General features: G+C 44.7%; 1 protein-coding gene across 2 annotated transcripts in view; it reads right to left on the bottom strand.

Moving 5' to 3' along the window:
- Nucleotides 1-16949, bottom strand: part of GRK5 (G protein-coupled receptor kinase 5) — a 161516-nt gene that overhangs the window by 42758 nt on the left and 101809 nt on the right. The window contains exons 3-4 of one of the 2 annotated variants that reach the window (XM_069797096.1): nucleotides 14433-14545; nucleotides 5342-5419 (exon numbers count right to left, since the gene is read on the bottom strand). In XM_069797096.1, coding sequence (XP_069653197.1) covers nucleotides 5342-5419; nucleotides 14433-14545 — 191 coding nt within the window. The remainder of the gene's footprint in view (nucleotides 1-5341; nucleotides 5420-14432; nucleotides 14546-16949) is intronic. The other variant, XM_069797097.1, reaches the window with a different exon arrangement.

Genomic DNA, 16949 nt, shown 5'->3' with positions numbered 1-16949 from the left:
TGTAGAGGACAGTCCCCGAAGGCTCACCTTTCAACACACAAAGCCTCTGTCTCGTATTGAACTCTGCAGATTGCTTTACAGAAGCTTAATGTTTCTTTCTTTCAGAGCTTCCCTTATAGTGACATTCAGCTTTTGGTTTGGCCATTCCAAAAACTAATTATAACATGTTCCCTAGAAGGCATTTAGTAAAACTAAATAGTTAGAGGAAGAGGTCTCAGTACTTGAATCCAATTCTTGGTACCGTATGACCTGCTCTTCCAGGATTCAGCCAGAATCATTAAAAAGTGATACATGAAACTTTCCTTATGGGAAATGGAAGGCTTTAGTGATCAGTGAAGATGACTCAGTCAGAAGGGCAAGTGCTGAAGTTTGCATTTATTTTGGTGGTGAAAACAGAAAGGGGGAAAGAAATCTCAAGGAGTGAGCAACCAAAGGCAAAGCTCCTCGGCATCAAGATTAAAGCAACAGTGTGCAAAAAGAAAACTACTCTGACAATGCACCAAGCTGAGAGAGGGTGTTTGTGAGCAGGGGCCTGGACTCAGCTGCATGGCTTTGTTCTGCAGAAGGTCTCATATATCATTTTAACTTCATCTCGTCCGTATTACTTAAACGTTTTCTTCTCCATAAAGAACTGATTTGAGAGACAAGCACATTTTAGCCAGTAGGCAAGTGGAAGGCCAGGCACTGCTGGTCAGCCAGTTTCCCTTTCACAGGACTTTTCCCTCCCTTCCTTATCCTATAATTGTTCATAAAAACAAAGACATATTTTCATTTAGCAAAATACCCATTGCTTGCCTTAGACTGGAGTAAGGAGGTTATTGCTGTGTCCAGCTAACCTCTTGCAGCAAAGAAAAAAATTGCAAATGTGGCCTTTATTCTGTGCATTTCCTGGAGGAAAGGAGACTGAACAGGAATTCAGATAAGAAAACTAATGCTGTTGCTGTTCTTCTTATTCTGTGAAGTAAATTAATGGGGCTAACAATGCACATTAGACATCCTATTCAGTAACATTTTTAGTACCCAGCTGAGTCCAAATATAAACTATAATGGCATATTGAGACTGTCTTAAGAGCCATTTCAAATCAATTTAGTTTTATATAGTGTCTCTCAAAGTATCTCAAGGTGATTTACAGTGAAAAAGAAAATAATGGGCTAGTGATTTAGTAGAGTAAGGCATGGCAGCTGTCAGGCAGGAAGGCAAAAATGCTGCACGGAGATGCAAAACTCTAATTTAAAAGCAGTACAAAGGTAAACATATCTCTTTGCTCTTCCAGTACAAGAAGTAGCCAGGTAATGAAGCCAGGCTGGGTTCAGTTTAACTCAACTGTTCCACAAAGCATGAAGGGCTTTTCCATTTACAGACTGAACCGGAACCTAAAACTGAACCATTCCCACTCAACTATTGAGATTAGGAAAAGCCAGGAAAGAAATATTTGTGACCAATTCATTTTAGCAGTTTTACCATCGTATTTCACAACCTCAGAAATTTTAGACTTCCTGTGGGTTGGACTTTTGCCCTACGGACTTATTAAGTCAAGAAGGCAGCTTTAAGCGCCTTTTTCATGGAAACTGTTAAAGCCTCTCTTGAAGAAGCGAGACTCCAGTCAAGCAACCTTGATCTTGCCAGTGTGGCAACTGTTGCACTGCTCCTGTTAAGCAAAGGCAACCTGCAGGTGGACTTCCCTTCAGATTACGGTACTGAAGTGGCAAATGCCTCGTTGGGTCTCTTCCTCTTAATGGACAAGACCCTCTCACCAGTGCCTGTCCCCACATAGCCCCCAAGGAGTAGCCAGCTCACAGCTGGACCTCCTCGGAGAAGCAGGTTAACAATTCTTCAGAGCGTTTTTCAAGGATGGGGGGGATGTCTTCAGCTACAAGACACCTCTTCTCTGGGTTTTCGCTCTCCTGCTCACCACACAAGTGAAGCTGCTAAGGAAGCCATGAAACCTCTTGTATTTTGGCATCCTAAAAAAAGTACTCTTTACATTTCCCTCCCATCAAATAGTTCAGAATGGCCTGTTGGATATGAGCGTTTGAACCAACTTTAGGCAAGAGACAGGGAATACTAATGTCTTCTTAGGTGGGGAGCGGCGTACATAGAATCACAGAACAGCTCAGGTTGGAAGGAACCTTGAAAGATCATCTGGTCCAACCTTTTGTGGGAAAGGGAGCCTAGACAATATTATCTAGCACCCTGTCCAATAGCACCTTGAAAACTTCCAGCGATGAGGGCTCTACTACATTCCTAGGGAGGTTGTTCCTACGTGCCACTTCTTCGAGAGGTCTAAACCACCCATTTTCCCTTCCAGGTGCCAGGACGCATTCAGACTTTGTCATCGCTGTTGCCTGTAGGCCAGTGAGATGGTGGAAGCCTGACCTGCTCATGCCGTCCCTGGCAACGACCACAACAAAAGGCTGCTGGACCGCTTCTCAACTTCCCCAGTGAGCACACAGGGGCTGTTCAGGAGGTTAAAGCTGCGAAGAGCCTGAATTGTGATTACTTGACAAAGTGCCTCTCCCCCTCAACCATCTTGGCAAGCGCTGAGCTTGTTTAGCTGCCTCGGGGCTGATGCAGAGCGTTCTCATGCAGAGCTTTCCACGTGGGAACTCGCTGCTACCACACGTTTGAGTTTGCGAACCGTGCGGTGTTGCACCATCTCGCAGACAGCGGCTGCGTAAGTCGCATGAGGCTGTAAGTACTGGTGTGATGTCTATTCATCTGGGAAAGTGTTTTCTTTTCCTTTTTGTGGTGCAAGTAGTATATGTTTTATTAAATAAAGTGCATGTTCCCTATGCAAATGAATGCTGACACATTGTATGTTAAATATGTATGACATTTAAAAATCTAAGCACGAACTAAAAATCATTTATAAATATTAAAGAGCATGAAGTCTACTTTTTGTTTTCATTTTGCTTCTGAACCTGCACTCCGGGAAAAATACTCCTCACATTATAAGACTGAATTATCTGTCCAAGAACTAAACCTATAATTTTATTCTATCAGTCAAGCTGTATGTCACACTATTTTTATATCAAGACAATCAGGTTCTTTGAAGCACAGACACACACCTACTTAAAAGAAGCATTCCTCTGAAAGCAGAAGACTTTAGAATCAGCGGCAATTTGTATCTTTCAAGGGACTGATAACTAAATGGAGAAATGCAGTTCCTAATGAAAAGATGTTTCTTTGCTGACCAGGATGATATTCCATCAGGATATTTGGATCCAGATTCATCCATTTTGACTGCAAGCATCTAACCTGGCTTCGAATTACTGACTTCTAATGGCTTAAAATGTGTCCTTTGGAGATTCTTATTTCTCCTTCCTGACAAGAAAGGACAGTAGGCCATCTGAACTCCTAGCCTGAGCGCCTTAGTTAGGTTTCTAAAAAGAAACGAAATTAATCCAGCCCTTCTTCTAGTTTTTTAAGTATTTGTTGTGTGGGAGTCCTGTTAGAAAATCTACTGTTCAATCCATTGCTATGGCACAGTCAACCTCACCTCTAGGAAGTATCTTCTGCTTCACAGGGCTTAAACATCCCTGTGGGAAGAAGCAGAAGTTTCCCCTGAAGAAAAAAAAGCACAGAGAGACCAATGCAGACATTAAAGCACCACCACCAGGGAGGCAATTTTAGATTACAAGTGAAGGAGCATATCTTTGTGCTCCCTTCTGCCCCAATACGTTAAGATAACTTGCAAATACCAATAAAGTTTCAGAACAGACTGTAAATATCCTGTGCCTGTTTTACATACTGAGAAACCAGGTACACAGGTCAAATATGAAGTGCAGAGCATGGCAGAGAATGGAAACTCCAGCTCTGGAGTCCCAGTAATTTCCCTTCCTGTAACACCACCATTTTTTCTCGATGAAGAAGCACCTGCTCTCAGATTGGTCTTCACCGCACATTCACTTACCTCACTAAACTATTTCATGCGCTTCTGCTGCACTACGGATGGCAGGAGTGCCACGGGACAGCAGTGAAAGGATTTGGCATCTGAAAACCTGCACCGAGACTGGCTGAACTGAAGCAGTACTATCCTTCTCTCATTTTACTAGCTCTGCGATCAGCAAAATGCCTTTCTCCATTTCCAGATGGGAACTGAAGCAGTGGGAAATATTTTCCCTCGGTATTTGTCCCTCGTTCCTCTGTTGACAGAAATTTTAAGACAAATGGCCATTTTGGTGGATTTAAAAAGCAGTGGAACTTCATGCCCCTAATGAATGGGCAGCGGGAACTCATACTGGCAGTGCTCAATGGCTGCACATGAAACTAGCCAGGCTCAGTAAATGAAACCAGATCCCAAAAATGCAGTCTGGAGATAACTGAAAGTATGCATTGAAATTTATTGTAGGAAAATGACTGACTGGAAAAAAAGTGGTCTGCTCTGCCCCTGCACCTCCAAAACATATTGTACCATTTAAACACTCTAGAAAGACATCTGCCAAAAACGCAATTAATTCTCCTGAAGGTCAAATGTATTTCTCCCGTAAAACCGTTGAAGCAGCAATTGTATGTCTTGATTACTCTTATGAAAGCGACTTAGGAAAAATCCTAGGATTGTTCTTGTGTTTGAAGTTGGATGTTTATTGCTTACTGGCAGTGACTTTTGTTGCAAAGGTTAAACGCGGTCAGCAAATGATCGTAACCCCCCCAAAAAAGGGTTAGTCCCAGTGCAGCCTGTCCAAAATCCCCGCAGCAGATCTGTAGTTCTGTTTGGAGTGCCACCCTGTGGACACAGCTGCTCCCATGAGCTCCTCTCCTTCCGACAACCCCGAGATGCAACGCTGAGGGACCAACAGCAGTGGACACAAGGAGAGGTGACAGCATCCCTCAGCTCCAAACCACGCTGTCCCACGTCACTCTTACATGTCCCTGGCTACCCTGGGGCAAGTGGTGGTGGGGGACGAGTGGGAATTTTTGTACCAAAATACAGTGCCTGTTACCAAAGACCATTTTTGCCGGTGCTCTCTACACAACGGTATATGAAATGCCACCACCTCTTTGGAGCTGGGTAGGAAATAATTGTGGCATCTGTTGGTAACAGCTGAGGGCTGTGTAGAGCTTTGCACACCGAGAAGAGACCTGAGAAGCCCCCTGCTCATCCGCAGATGAATTAAGCCCCTGGTAAGCTCAAGTTCATCCTTAGAAGTCAATTTCTGGATTGGATTATAACTTTTTTTCTCTCCGACTGTTTGTATAAGACTTGCAGGTTTAGTCACTGGAGATTGCCACCATAAATTTTAGGAGTCTGGCTTACAAAGCCTGTAACAACCTAACCTTGTTTAGCAAAGGTGTGCCTTGCAGCATTCCTTCAGTAATGCCACTTTGGCTGCCCCTTACCTCTGGGGTGAGGTATTTCATCATGATTTCCTTTCCTTTCTCTCCCAGCTTTTCATCTGGAGCAATTTCATATTCTGCCTGGAACAGAAATAAAAAAAAAGTCAATATTTGCACTCATATTTCACCATTTTAACTTCGTTTTGGATGTGGCATTAACAGAACACTCTGTCTGAAAAATCTGAAGGATAAATACCATGTTCTGATGGCATTAAAACCCGTACACACAATCCTATTAAAAACCTTCCACTATATTTTGACCAAACTCTAGTGGTGCATTTTCTGAGATGATGTCTCTTAATTAACACCAATACAATTTAATGTATTTATATTTTATAGCCTTGCCAAGCCAGCTTTCAGAAAGCATTCAGTGACAAGAGACAACAACTTAATTTGGTTTTGCTCAAAGGGAAGGCGGACACAGAAGGTAAAATGACTTCTCCGAGTAGTAAAGAAAGTGAATGTTTGTTAATTCTTGCCACAGTGGTATTTCAAGTACCAGGTGAACTCCTCCTTTTTGGTTAAATGTGTCTTTCCTATTTATTTATGTCTTCCCCTTGGTCTAACAATACTTCTGCAAAGCAGAGAGACTTGCCCATCACTTCTTTTAGTGATCCTTAACTCAGTCCCTCCAGGAGGCAGATATAAGAGCCAATTTCTTAGGCAGATTTGTTAGGGCCAAGATAAAACAAGAGACACCATTTATAGGAATAGACACTATAGGCAAAATTCTCTTTGACTTCCCTGGTGCCTTAAAAAAGAGAGCACCACATTCCCCCGTGCAAAATTTACCTACATTTTAAAATTCTGACTGTTCTATGTATTGTAGCATTACTGACTTTTGATGAGTTTCAGGACAACATTTACATAAGAAACAAAAGAAGCATTACTTGTGCACCACAAAGACATTAATCACTTCAGTTAAAGTTTTGGATCTACGGCAGGCATTCGAAGGAAACACGCGCCGCATGGGAACCCAGTGACTAAACGACAATGACAAGTTCTTAGAGACATTCCCTCTTGGCACTGCCCAGGATATGAAGCTTTAGCCTTAGGATCAAAATATTTTCCAGAAAAAAAAAAAAAGACAGCCTAACAGCTTTCATGACTGTTTATATTAAAAAAAGGATCCCAGAAAATTCTGCCAAACCAATTAAGTAACCTGGTCCAATACAAGCTGTCTGCGATGATAAATGAGGGGGAAGCTAGGAAAAAAAAAAAAAAGAAGAAGAAGGTAAATCAGACTGAACTGGCAAACACTTGGAAGAACAAATTTCAGAACTATTGCCCACTGGAAGGCGTATGCACTGCTCCAAGCTTGATGCAATAAATCCGAAGGCAGGCTGTAATGGATACCCTAGCTAAGCAGACCTACGAATGACATGAAAACCACAATGTAGTAATAATGCTATTATCCATCTATCTGGCCACTGCTGATTTAGCTATTGCAGCTTAAGTCTGAAGCTACATATTTATACACATACATAGCAGGTTGCTTGAACAATCTAGAATTACAATCTGATTTGGTTTGGGAAATGACAATGACCGCAAATAACAGAGAAACCTGTATTATTTATGAAAAATACACCAAAAGCTAAAATCCACAAGTGCAGTACTTCTCTTTTAGTGATCATTTTAGGGATGAACTGATTACGTTCTCATAAAACTTAATACAAGGGTTTAAAAAAATCTTTCATCCAATTTCCTGTCCTTTTAGATGGTATCTGAATATGGGTCATTTCAGCTCTTAAAGCACAGACACTCTCGAACGTTTACAGCATCTTAACAGCATTTTTCTCCATGATTCCTTGCTAGGGGATAAAACAATGGCAAGAAAGAGTAACAGAAGGAACTATTTTTTTAAAGGTGAAAGTTGCATCTTCTTTGGACCTTACTGTTTATGTTTAGGTTCACAGACAAACTAGGTGTTTTTCATATAAAAGAAAACAGAAATAATGTATTTTAATAAAAGAAAATAATTGTACTTAAATGTAACTGTCTGTGCAGAAGACTGCAAAGAAAGGAGAACTCCTTGGCATTGTCTCAGCATGGAAGTGTCTAGGAGATCTCCTGAGTCCTCCATTCAATGCTATTTACAATTAATCCAATAATGACCATTTCTCTCTCCTTCATTTGCTTTTAGACTCTGGAACCTGGTAATATATTGGCTCCCTAGTGAAAAAAAAAACCCTGATTCAAAGTCATCATCTGCCATTTGAAGTGCACCAGGGAGATGTCAAAAAATTTGGTGTCCTTTTTGCCACAGATTACATTTACATCCCATCCAAATTGTACAACAGGAAGCAAATTAGGACAGACCAGAAGACAGAAGTTTAGCAGGAATAGGATCAGTGTTTTGAAATGCAGTTCCTGATGGGATCCAACATATGCAGAGCTAAATGCACACACGCACACATATACACAGTGTATCTAATTCTATCTCAGGATAGTTGGGAAGGAATAAAAGGAAAGTTTAATTATACTTGCATTTGACATCCTCAGAAAATGCGACGCTGTGGTGGTGAAGGTAGGAAGTGACAGACAACTGAGGATGTGAGAAGGAACCATAAGCTCCAACTGTGAACAGTGCTGATTTCACTGTAGCTCAAGTACTAGAAGCCCATTTCATTTTGTTTCTAAGTTCATTATTACTTCTCCCTTCAGTGCCACTTTCGAGCTATTTGGCAACAGATATCCGGTACATTTTCAGCCATGGGCTGTTATTGCAGGAAGAATTACTCGTGTAGAGAGACAGAGTGACTTCCCCATGCTCACTCTGCCGCGTGCCTGGGAAGCATATCAAGGTCCTCAACTCTCAATCTTGTATTTAAATCACAAGATACATCCCCTTCTTCCACAATACTCAAAGGCATGGCTACAGTTTGCAAATCCCTAATTGCTAGAAATAATATCATTACTTAAAATCCATGTGGAACAAAATATTTTCCATTATTCCTTTGATGAATCCAGGCATGTGTTTCAAGGCTCTTGCTCTGAAGTCTAATAGCTTCTCCATGCCCTAGTTAGGTCAGACAGGGCCCTATTCATAGCTCATAAATGAGGGGAGGATTTACGATCACCCTGACTGCATGGGACGAGCTGCAGGCAAGGCTCTTTCTGCGGGCAGGCGTGGATCCTTCAGTCCAAATGGCGAGAGGATGTGGGCTGGCTGCTGTTTGTTGCTAACTTTTCTTTTGGCTGCTGTTTCGGAGGTAGTAGTTACTTCAGTGGCTCCCCTTTCCCTAGAAGCAACCCTGGCTGAATGGGGGCATGGGGGGGTGCAAAAAGTCCTTCCCTTCGGAGCAGCCGCCCTCGGGATGGGCTGAGCGAGATCGGATGGGAAAACGCACTTCCACTGGGAAAGGGAGCAAGGTCCAGCCTGTGGCTGGCTGTGAGACAGGGCCCTGAGCTCATGGATGGTCGAGCAAGAGATTTGGGAGCTGGAGGGTGCCTGTGACCGACGGAGAGCATCGCTGGGGCAATGGCACAGGGACCCAGCAGGGGCTCGCATCGGCAACCTTAATTCTGACACATCGTTTTATCCAGTGTTTGATTTTCATCTTAGTATTCTTTGAGTTCCTGAAATTGTATGGCTTAAAAATATGTGAAAATTGAAAAAACGGAGCCAAAGGGATCTCTCTGCAGATCTGGAAGGACTCTCTCCCAGGGCACGTAGCTGCTGATTGCCTGCGGGAGCGTGGCACGGCCGCAGGAGTTGGACCCTCGCACCCACCCGGAGATGGACACAGACACTCCCACCAGAGCAGTTTCAGCTTCTTGGTGTAAATCAGGAGCAGCGGAGTCACCTTCTGAGCATCTGCAGGAGGCTACTGGCGTTTCGGTCCCAATTTTACACCTCTGCTTTCTCAGCTCCCTCCTCTGTTATCCCCAGTATCTCTCTCTGCTCCAGCTCCTGCTCACTCCTTCCTCGGAGTCCAGGCTCTGCCCTGTTACTGCTCTGCGCTCCAGCGACTGCCCTTACACTTGCCTCCGCTGGAGATTTAAAATCTGTGACTGAAAATTGGAAAGCAAACCCCAAACAGCTGGGATTCATAATAACTCGCATTTCTAAATGAAAAGTGAACTTGAAACCACATTTTTCTATTTAAACGCAGGGCAAAAAGAGCCCTTTTGGCTGTTTAAAAACACATTTTGAGTTAATGAGTTTGTTGATATCAACAAACTGGCATTTCTGATGGAAAAAGCCTTGAACAGCTTTAAGACACACATACACAGATGGTTTATATACCATGTAAGGGACTTAACCAAACGAAATCTCCCTAACAGTGAGACAGGGTTTTTACAAATGGCATTAAATGGATGCTCGCTCATCCTTTTACCCCAGATAAGTGTAATGTCTAGTGAAGCGTTCAGCTGAAAAGTCCACCCGAGGGGATCGTGCCTCTCACCCCTGGCCCCCGTGCCTGGATAGCACAACCAGAAACAACCTGGAGAGGCAGCGGGGCTATTTTCCTCCAGGGGATGTATTTCTGTGCGACTGCAATGCAAAGAAATAACATCATACAGGTCAGAGAGGAAACAATGTCAGGTTATTTTCTCCTTGACCAGAATTAACCATATTCTCCTCCAGTCAATCTAAGTCTGGTCCACATAAAAATGCTAAAAGCCCTCCCCTGGAAAAAAAAAAAAAAGAAAAAAAAATTATGAATGTGAATAGATGAAGCAGGAAAGGGACTCCAGAAGCTAAAGTCTTCCTTATAACAGCACACAAAAATCACAGGAGAGGAGAGGGGAACATGAAACGTCAGGAGCCAGCACCCTGGGAATGTGCTGTTGAGAAGGGGACAAGGGCAAGAGGTCCCCACTGAACTGCTGCCTTCTTGTGCTGGAGGCACGGGCTGCAGGGAAGGAAACGTGTCTTGCTAGCAGATTCCCTGCTCACTGATCTGCCTTTCAGCACAGGAAAAGTATCCCCTAACACTTTATTTTAATGGCTATCTTTCAACAGCTCCGAAGTCGTATGATGTTGCTAAAATATTTGTAAGCACAGCAAAGCATGCTTTAGGGCTGTGCGTGATTTCTTTGTTAAGGGCTTATAGGGGAGCTGATTTAATCATAAACCATCTCCGTTTAACGATAATAGTTTATATTCGCATAGTTCCTTCATCTGAATGGCTACGTAAGGGTTTGGTGAACTATTCATGGGAGCTCTTTGTGTTTACATGCACACAGATAAGCACGCAATGCATTCAGAGGCACAAGCTGCAGCCATCGGTACTTCTTACTAGATATTTTATCAAGTCAGGACCTCTGTCATGAAACTGTTTATACAATATCCATAATAAGAGATGGCTCTCTGTCCTTATAGCCTTACTGTACTAGCTAGGAGAAGGGGTTGCTGTTGCCCCGTTTCCCAGCCAGCCAGCCACGCTGATGGCTGCTTACACTCCGCAGCAGTGGTGGGAACCAAAACCCACAGCTCCACCAGCACTGTGCTGCAAAGCTCTGCATCTCTTCATTTTTATCGCTTTTATCATTTAATGTTGGGGCCTACTGCTTACAAAGCACATATCTTTGTAGTCCATTTTACAATTGATAAATTGTGGCTAATCACCCAAACACTGTTCTCAGAAAACATGTAGAAACTTTATGCCTCTGAGCACTTTAATCTCAATTATTGGTTGAAATTGGCCAAGGTATTCACAAGTTTTAGAGGGAACTGACAGATATATACCTACACGGATGCAGAATTTAATGATACACATCCTTTTTTCTTCAGAAAATAGCCAAACAACTGTTTAACTGTACAGACAAAAAACCCCAGATGCTGCTGCAATTAGATTTGCAGGAGACTACATCAGACGAGGTTAGTTATTGCACCCAACAGTTGAAATAAATATCCAGCAAAGAGAGGATCTTTTTTTTTCTCTTTACGTATTCTGGTCTGCTAGGTCTGGTTGATTTTAACAGTCTTTGAAAGCAAAGGTGTGAGAGAGAGCTTGCAAAACTTAGTCTCACTTAAGTATGGGAATGGAGGTTGTTGGTAGGCTGTTGAGTGTCTGACTCAGCTTCTGGTTTCCTCCCAGGAGCCCCGATCGCTGCTTTCTTTGCAGACAGTTGAGTGCACTGGTTAAAAACGTGTATTAAAAAGTGGGAGGCATCAATTACTGGCTTCTACCAACGACTTACTGTGTCACCTGGTAAAGTCACTTAGCTGTGCTCTGTAAAAAAGAGGTGGTCCTACCCCTCAATGTGCAAAAGCTCCGTGAGCCTCTCATGAACAGCTAAATATTTTCCTCTGTTATTTTTTTCTTTTTATTTGATATTACACAAAAGCTAAGTTTTGCATCTCATGTTAGAAAAATAACTAAGTCAAAAGAAAACGGAGACTTCTGGCTTTTTCTGCTCGGGGCTTGTTACAGCAGGTGGTCTCCAAAAGGTTTCACATTCCTGGTGGTCTCAGAATAGAGCTGTAAAGTCAAACTTCTGGTTTCATTATAGGACTTTTTTTGCCTAACGTAGGGCTTGGCCTGAATCCCACTCCTCAACGCAGTGTGACCCTGCTGGGCGAATTTCAGTAGCAATCATCCAATTTAATGGCTATGGTCTGTGTTGACAAGAAGCTCAACATGTCCCAGCCATGTGTGCTCGCAGAAAGCCAACCATATTCTGGGCTGCATCAAGAGAAGCGTGACCAGCAGGTCGAGGGAGGGGATTCTGCCCCTCTACTCTGCTCTCATGAGACCCCTCCTGCAGTACTGCCTTCAGCTCTGGGGTCCCCAACATCAGAAGGACATGGACCTGTTGACGTGAGTCCATAGGAGGGCCACGAAGATGATCAGAGGGCTGGAGCACCTCTCCTACGAGGACAGGCTGAGAGAGTTGGGGTTGTTCAGCCTGGAGAAGAGAAGGCTCCGGGGAGACCTTAGAGCAGCCTTCCAGTACCTAAAGGGGGGCTACAAGAGAGATGGGGAGGGACGTTTTACAAGGGCATGTAGTGATAGGACAAGGGGTAATGGCTTTACACTGAAAGAGGGCAGATTTAGATTAGGTATTAGGAAGAAATTCTTTATTGTGAGGGTGGTGAAGCACTGGCACAGGTTGCCCAGAGAAGCTGTGGCTGCCCCATCCCTGGCAGTGTTCAAGGCCAGGTTGGATGGGGCTTGGAGCAACCTGGTCTAGTGGAAGGTGTCCCTGCCCATGGCAGGGGGTTGGAACTAGATGATCTTTAAGGTCCCACCCCAAACCATTCTATGATTCTATATGATTCTATGTGTTGCTCAACCTTAATATCGCCTAATACAGGGATTTTCATGGGCTGGGAGCAAGCTTGTACAGAATTTGAAATCAATAAACACAGAAGACTGCTGTTAATTAGCATTAAAAAGAAGAGAGAAAGAGTAAATATTCAGAACTTCACACAGCCAGGGATTTTGTTCGTGAAATCCTCATACTGCCAGTCTGAGCCTAACCGGGAAGAGATTCCTGGCCTAGTAAAGGTATGCAGGGCAGTTCCAGTCTGCAAAAGCAACCTGGGAGTGGGTGCAAAGCACACCCTTGCAAAAGGATTTGGGGATATCTGTCTGGGATTGCTCAGAGAGGGAGATTTAAAACAATGCCAGTCCCACCACAAGCCTTCGCAGGACCCGTGTCGCCTATGCTGCAGGGATGGTGGGAGGACACAGAATTTCAGCGCTTGGCACCACTCCACGGGTCTTCGGGAGAATGAAGTGACACAGTGCCCTCGATTCCCGCAGCCAGAGGTGGGCTGGGCAGCTGGTGCTGCTGGGAGAGGCTGGGAGAGGCTCCGGGACTCCCCAGACAAGTGCCTGATGTTTCATCAGCGGCAGACACCTCACTAGACAATGCCGGTTCGGTGCAGGACAAACACATCCAGGGTACCCGAAATGTCCTCCTGCCCGACGGCCTTGAGCACAGCTGCACACAGCGTTTGTCAGATATAGCAGTTTCATGTACCTCGATGCCTAAACCCTTCACTGGGGAAAAAACACAACCAGTGCTAGGAATATCAGGTAGAAGTTGCGACCAGCTAAAACTGATTTGAATAGGACTTTATCCAACACTTTCTGTGATGCTGTAGATTTGCTGTAGATATGGCAGTACTAACATAAACTTTAAGTGACCACGTGTCCTCTCCCAGACTCTTACTTTAATCACTTCAGTGCAATCCTCACATTTCCCTATATTTCAGAATAGCTTCACCATAGTACAAACAGAAGAAATTTATTCCTGTTAGTATGCATCATTTTGCTTTCGACTGTCAGTGTTAGCCAGAGAGCGAAGCCCCCCAGACACTCACACTCAGCAGTGACAAGTTCATCTTCCTCTCTGGTATGATTTAGCCTTTTGGCTCATCAACACCCGACCATTCCACGGGCTCCCAGAAATAAAGCCACTGAGAGACTTTTCCACCGTGAACAGCTTCTCCTGCTGGCACTACACACGGCCAAGCACTGCCAGACTGGGAAAGAGCGTCAGGTCCCCCTGGGGCTGGGGGGTATTGCTCAGTGGCCGGCTTAACTGAAAGCTCACTGGGATGGAAAATGGAGCAGATTTTGTTCTTGATGACCTTAACCAAGTCACTTCTAAACCTTGTGCCTCTGTTCTCCTATTTGAAAGACCAGGATAACAATCAGGATGTCCTTTATAAATCACCCTGAAGTCTACCGACAAAAAGGCTTGGTAAGAGATAGATATTAGCATTATCAAACTCCTCATCCTCTCTTGTCAGTCCATTCATCATCTTCCCTTTCCTCCCAGCGCCTCCCAGCATTGCAGGCTTCACCCACATTAAAAGACATCACTCGGCGCAGCTCAGCTGCTGGGGCATTGACGTGGAGGGAGGCTATGCCAGCACCGTGCCGGGATGCCTGTCCTTCTCCCGCGCCGGTGGCTCGTGCACCCCGAAGCTGGTACCAAGCCCCGTGCAGTGCTGCCCCTCGACCATCGATGATGCTGGGACGGTGACGGGGTCAACCCTGTCTGCTGTTTGCTCAGGTGCTAAAGACACACAATCACATCCCACAAAACAGTGATTTCTCGGGGTCGGGGGAGTCTCCTCTGTCAGGAGAGCACTGCGAAGCACCTCAAAATGTCACAAGAATTGACTTACCACCGAGTCAAGGAACCTAATGCAGCACTCGAGCTCAGGTCGAGTTTCACAGAACTGCCGAAAGAGAAGCCTTCCGATTGGCTGCTTTTCACATATGCTGCAGTAATCTCTCTCTAGAGGCAACAAAGAGAAGAAGAGAAGCATGAAAATGAGAAGAGCTATGCCTTTTGGGTTGGTTAGGAGTTTAAAGCATTGCAAGTGAGTGCAGAACTACAACCCCAAATCAGAACTGCTGCCTTCTCCCCACCACCATGTTTCAGGTATCCAAATACTAAGACTCAAACGAGAGAGGCTCAATTTTATAGAGCTGATGTTGGTAAAAGTCCCGCAAAAGCCATTCAGCTATTATGAAAAAATAATTTCACATTTTTCTGTGGTGGAAATATATGCACTCTGCAAAGGTACCGCTCAGACTGGTGGTGTTTGTGGGAATGTGGGGAGCAAATTACAAGTCCTTGAAACGTGAGTCATACATTAAAGGGTAGGAGAAGCTGGAATTTGTGGAGACCTTCCTGGATGCTTCCTAGATATGCACTAAAGTGCCCCTAATCTCTGGAAATACTCAACCCACTCTCTACTAAACAATTATTGCAAACTATGTATTTTCAAAGGTTTCAAAATTTCTGCTTTTTACTTGCTGAGCATTAACGAATAGATGGAACATATGGCATCTAGCTGGTTTCAGTTTCACACAGCACTCCTTTACAGAACTCTATTTCCCCTTAAACACCATGTTTAAATGCCGTTCCCCTGTGCTGGTGCATCCAGAACCATCACGCCCAATAAAGCGAAACATCCTTTACCCATCACAGGGACAACCTGCAGGAAAACATGGGAGAAGGGCAGGCACCATTAACTGGCATTGCACCAGTACAAATGCCAAGGGCTTTGGATATTTTTCTGGTGAGAGCAGCAAATCCCCCAGCCTGTTTGGAGCAGCAGTACTTGCTCGAGACACATTCCTCTAGAAGCACACACATGTCAAACAACATACTGTGTTTCCTTGAGCGTTCGTCTCGCCACCCTCCTCGCTGCCATATGGCACTTGCTGTTATTATGGAAACAACCAGCTTCTAAACACATAACACAGCACTGCAAACAGACATACGAAACCCACACAAGTTGTCAGTGCCTCGGTTACTTCTCTCTCAGGCCTGGAATCGCTCCTGCGATGTCTTTTTATTTCCCCCTTTGCTTTGGCCTCCTGCACCCTTCCGCTCCATCCACCCCAAGGAGAACATCTGCAGGCACATCTGCAGTAGGAGCTCGCCTTGGCCACGCAGGCACCCAGCCGAAGGGCTCTCTCAGCACGGGTCGCACCCTGGGGACCATGTGTTGCAAAACCAGGACATCCCTCCTGAATGGAAAATGCTGTGTGAGATGTTGGACGTGCTGACCTGTCGCTGGGTGGGCAGGAGCACCCAAGGGTGTATCTCGTAAGAGGAAGGAGGGTGCTTGCCCAGCGCTGCGCCTGTGTGCAGGTATGGCTTTGCTTCAGGAACCGGTCCCTGAAGCACCTACAGGGTGGTCGCTGGAGACATGGGTTGGGGCTAGCTGGACTGTGCTTTTAATTCAGTATGGTCCTGCTCTGGTCTGGTCTTCTGAAGCAGTCTGGAACAACGTACCAGCACCACTTTGTGGCTGGCATTGCCGGTCCATTTTGGATCAGGGTAACACTGAATCTATCCAGAAGATAATGTTTTGATACCCTCCCGCAAATAAAACTGGATTGAAATCACTGGGTAAATCCTACCCTGACCTCCAGTCTATCTAATTATCAGCAGCAAGCCCATGGCACTGGTTTGTTTGCATGAGCTGGAGCCTCCAGCGTGGAACATCACGACACAGACACGTACGGCTTGCTTGGATGCTGAGCAGCCTTGGGACCGTCCTTGCGAGAGGTACAAGTTTGTGCTGCTTGACTGAGTAGCTTTTTTAGTGAGAAGGTAATTGCTGAAGGGATGTGCAGACACGCACAGGGCTAAGGTAAGCAAAGGAGTTGGGAAAGAGCCTGAGTGGATCAAAACAGCAACTCGCAATGCCCCAGAGGCCGGCATGAAGCCAGAGGCTGAGCAGCTCAGGGAGGTCTGCAGGTTGAACTACACCTGTCTGACGCCGTTTTCTGCTACCTTGACTAATTCACTCTTCTGAGGGTATGAATAAAATATACATCCTGAATATCGGTAGCACACAGCCCGCCTGATGGCAGGACTCAAACCCTCCAGAAGCCCAAACCCACAGCAAGCTTCCTCATGTTAAACAGGCCGTGCAAAAAATGCGACTGTCTGAATTTGTAACAGAATGAACCACAAAGGAACAAATACATTAATCAGCTAGTTTGCCCTATATTTTCTCTTGTACGGTGCTATTTGATGCACGGTGACAACGCTTGCTGTACAAAATGCAGTTAGTTTATCAAAGTTGTTATGATATGGTGACACTCGCTGTTGGAGAGGATGCTTTTCTAACAAAAGGGCTACTGATACCAGCTAAATAAGTGTGCAAATTGCACATCCA

Source organism: Haliaeetus albicilla, chromosome 11 (genome assembly GCF_947461875.1).
Source record: "Haliaeetus albicilla chromosome 11, bHalAlb1.1, whole genome shotgun sequence".
Lineage (NCBI taxonomy): Eukaryota > Metazoa > Chordata > Aves > Accipitriformes > Accipitridae > Haliaeetus > Haliaeetus albicilla.
Note: the sequence above shows the minus strand (reverse complement) of the source record. Positions and strands in the feature narration are given on the sequence as shown.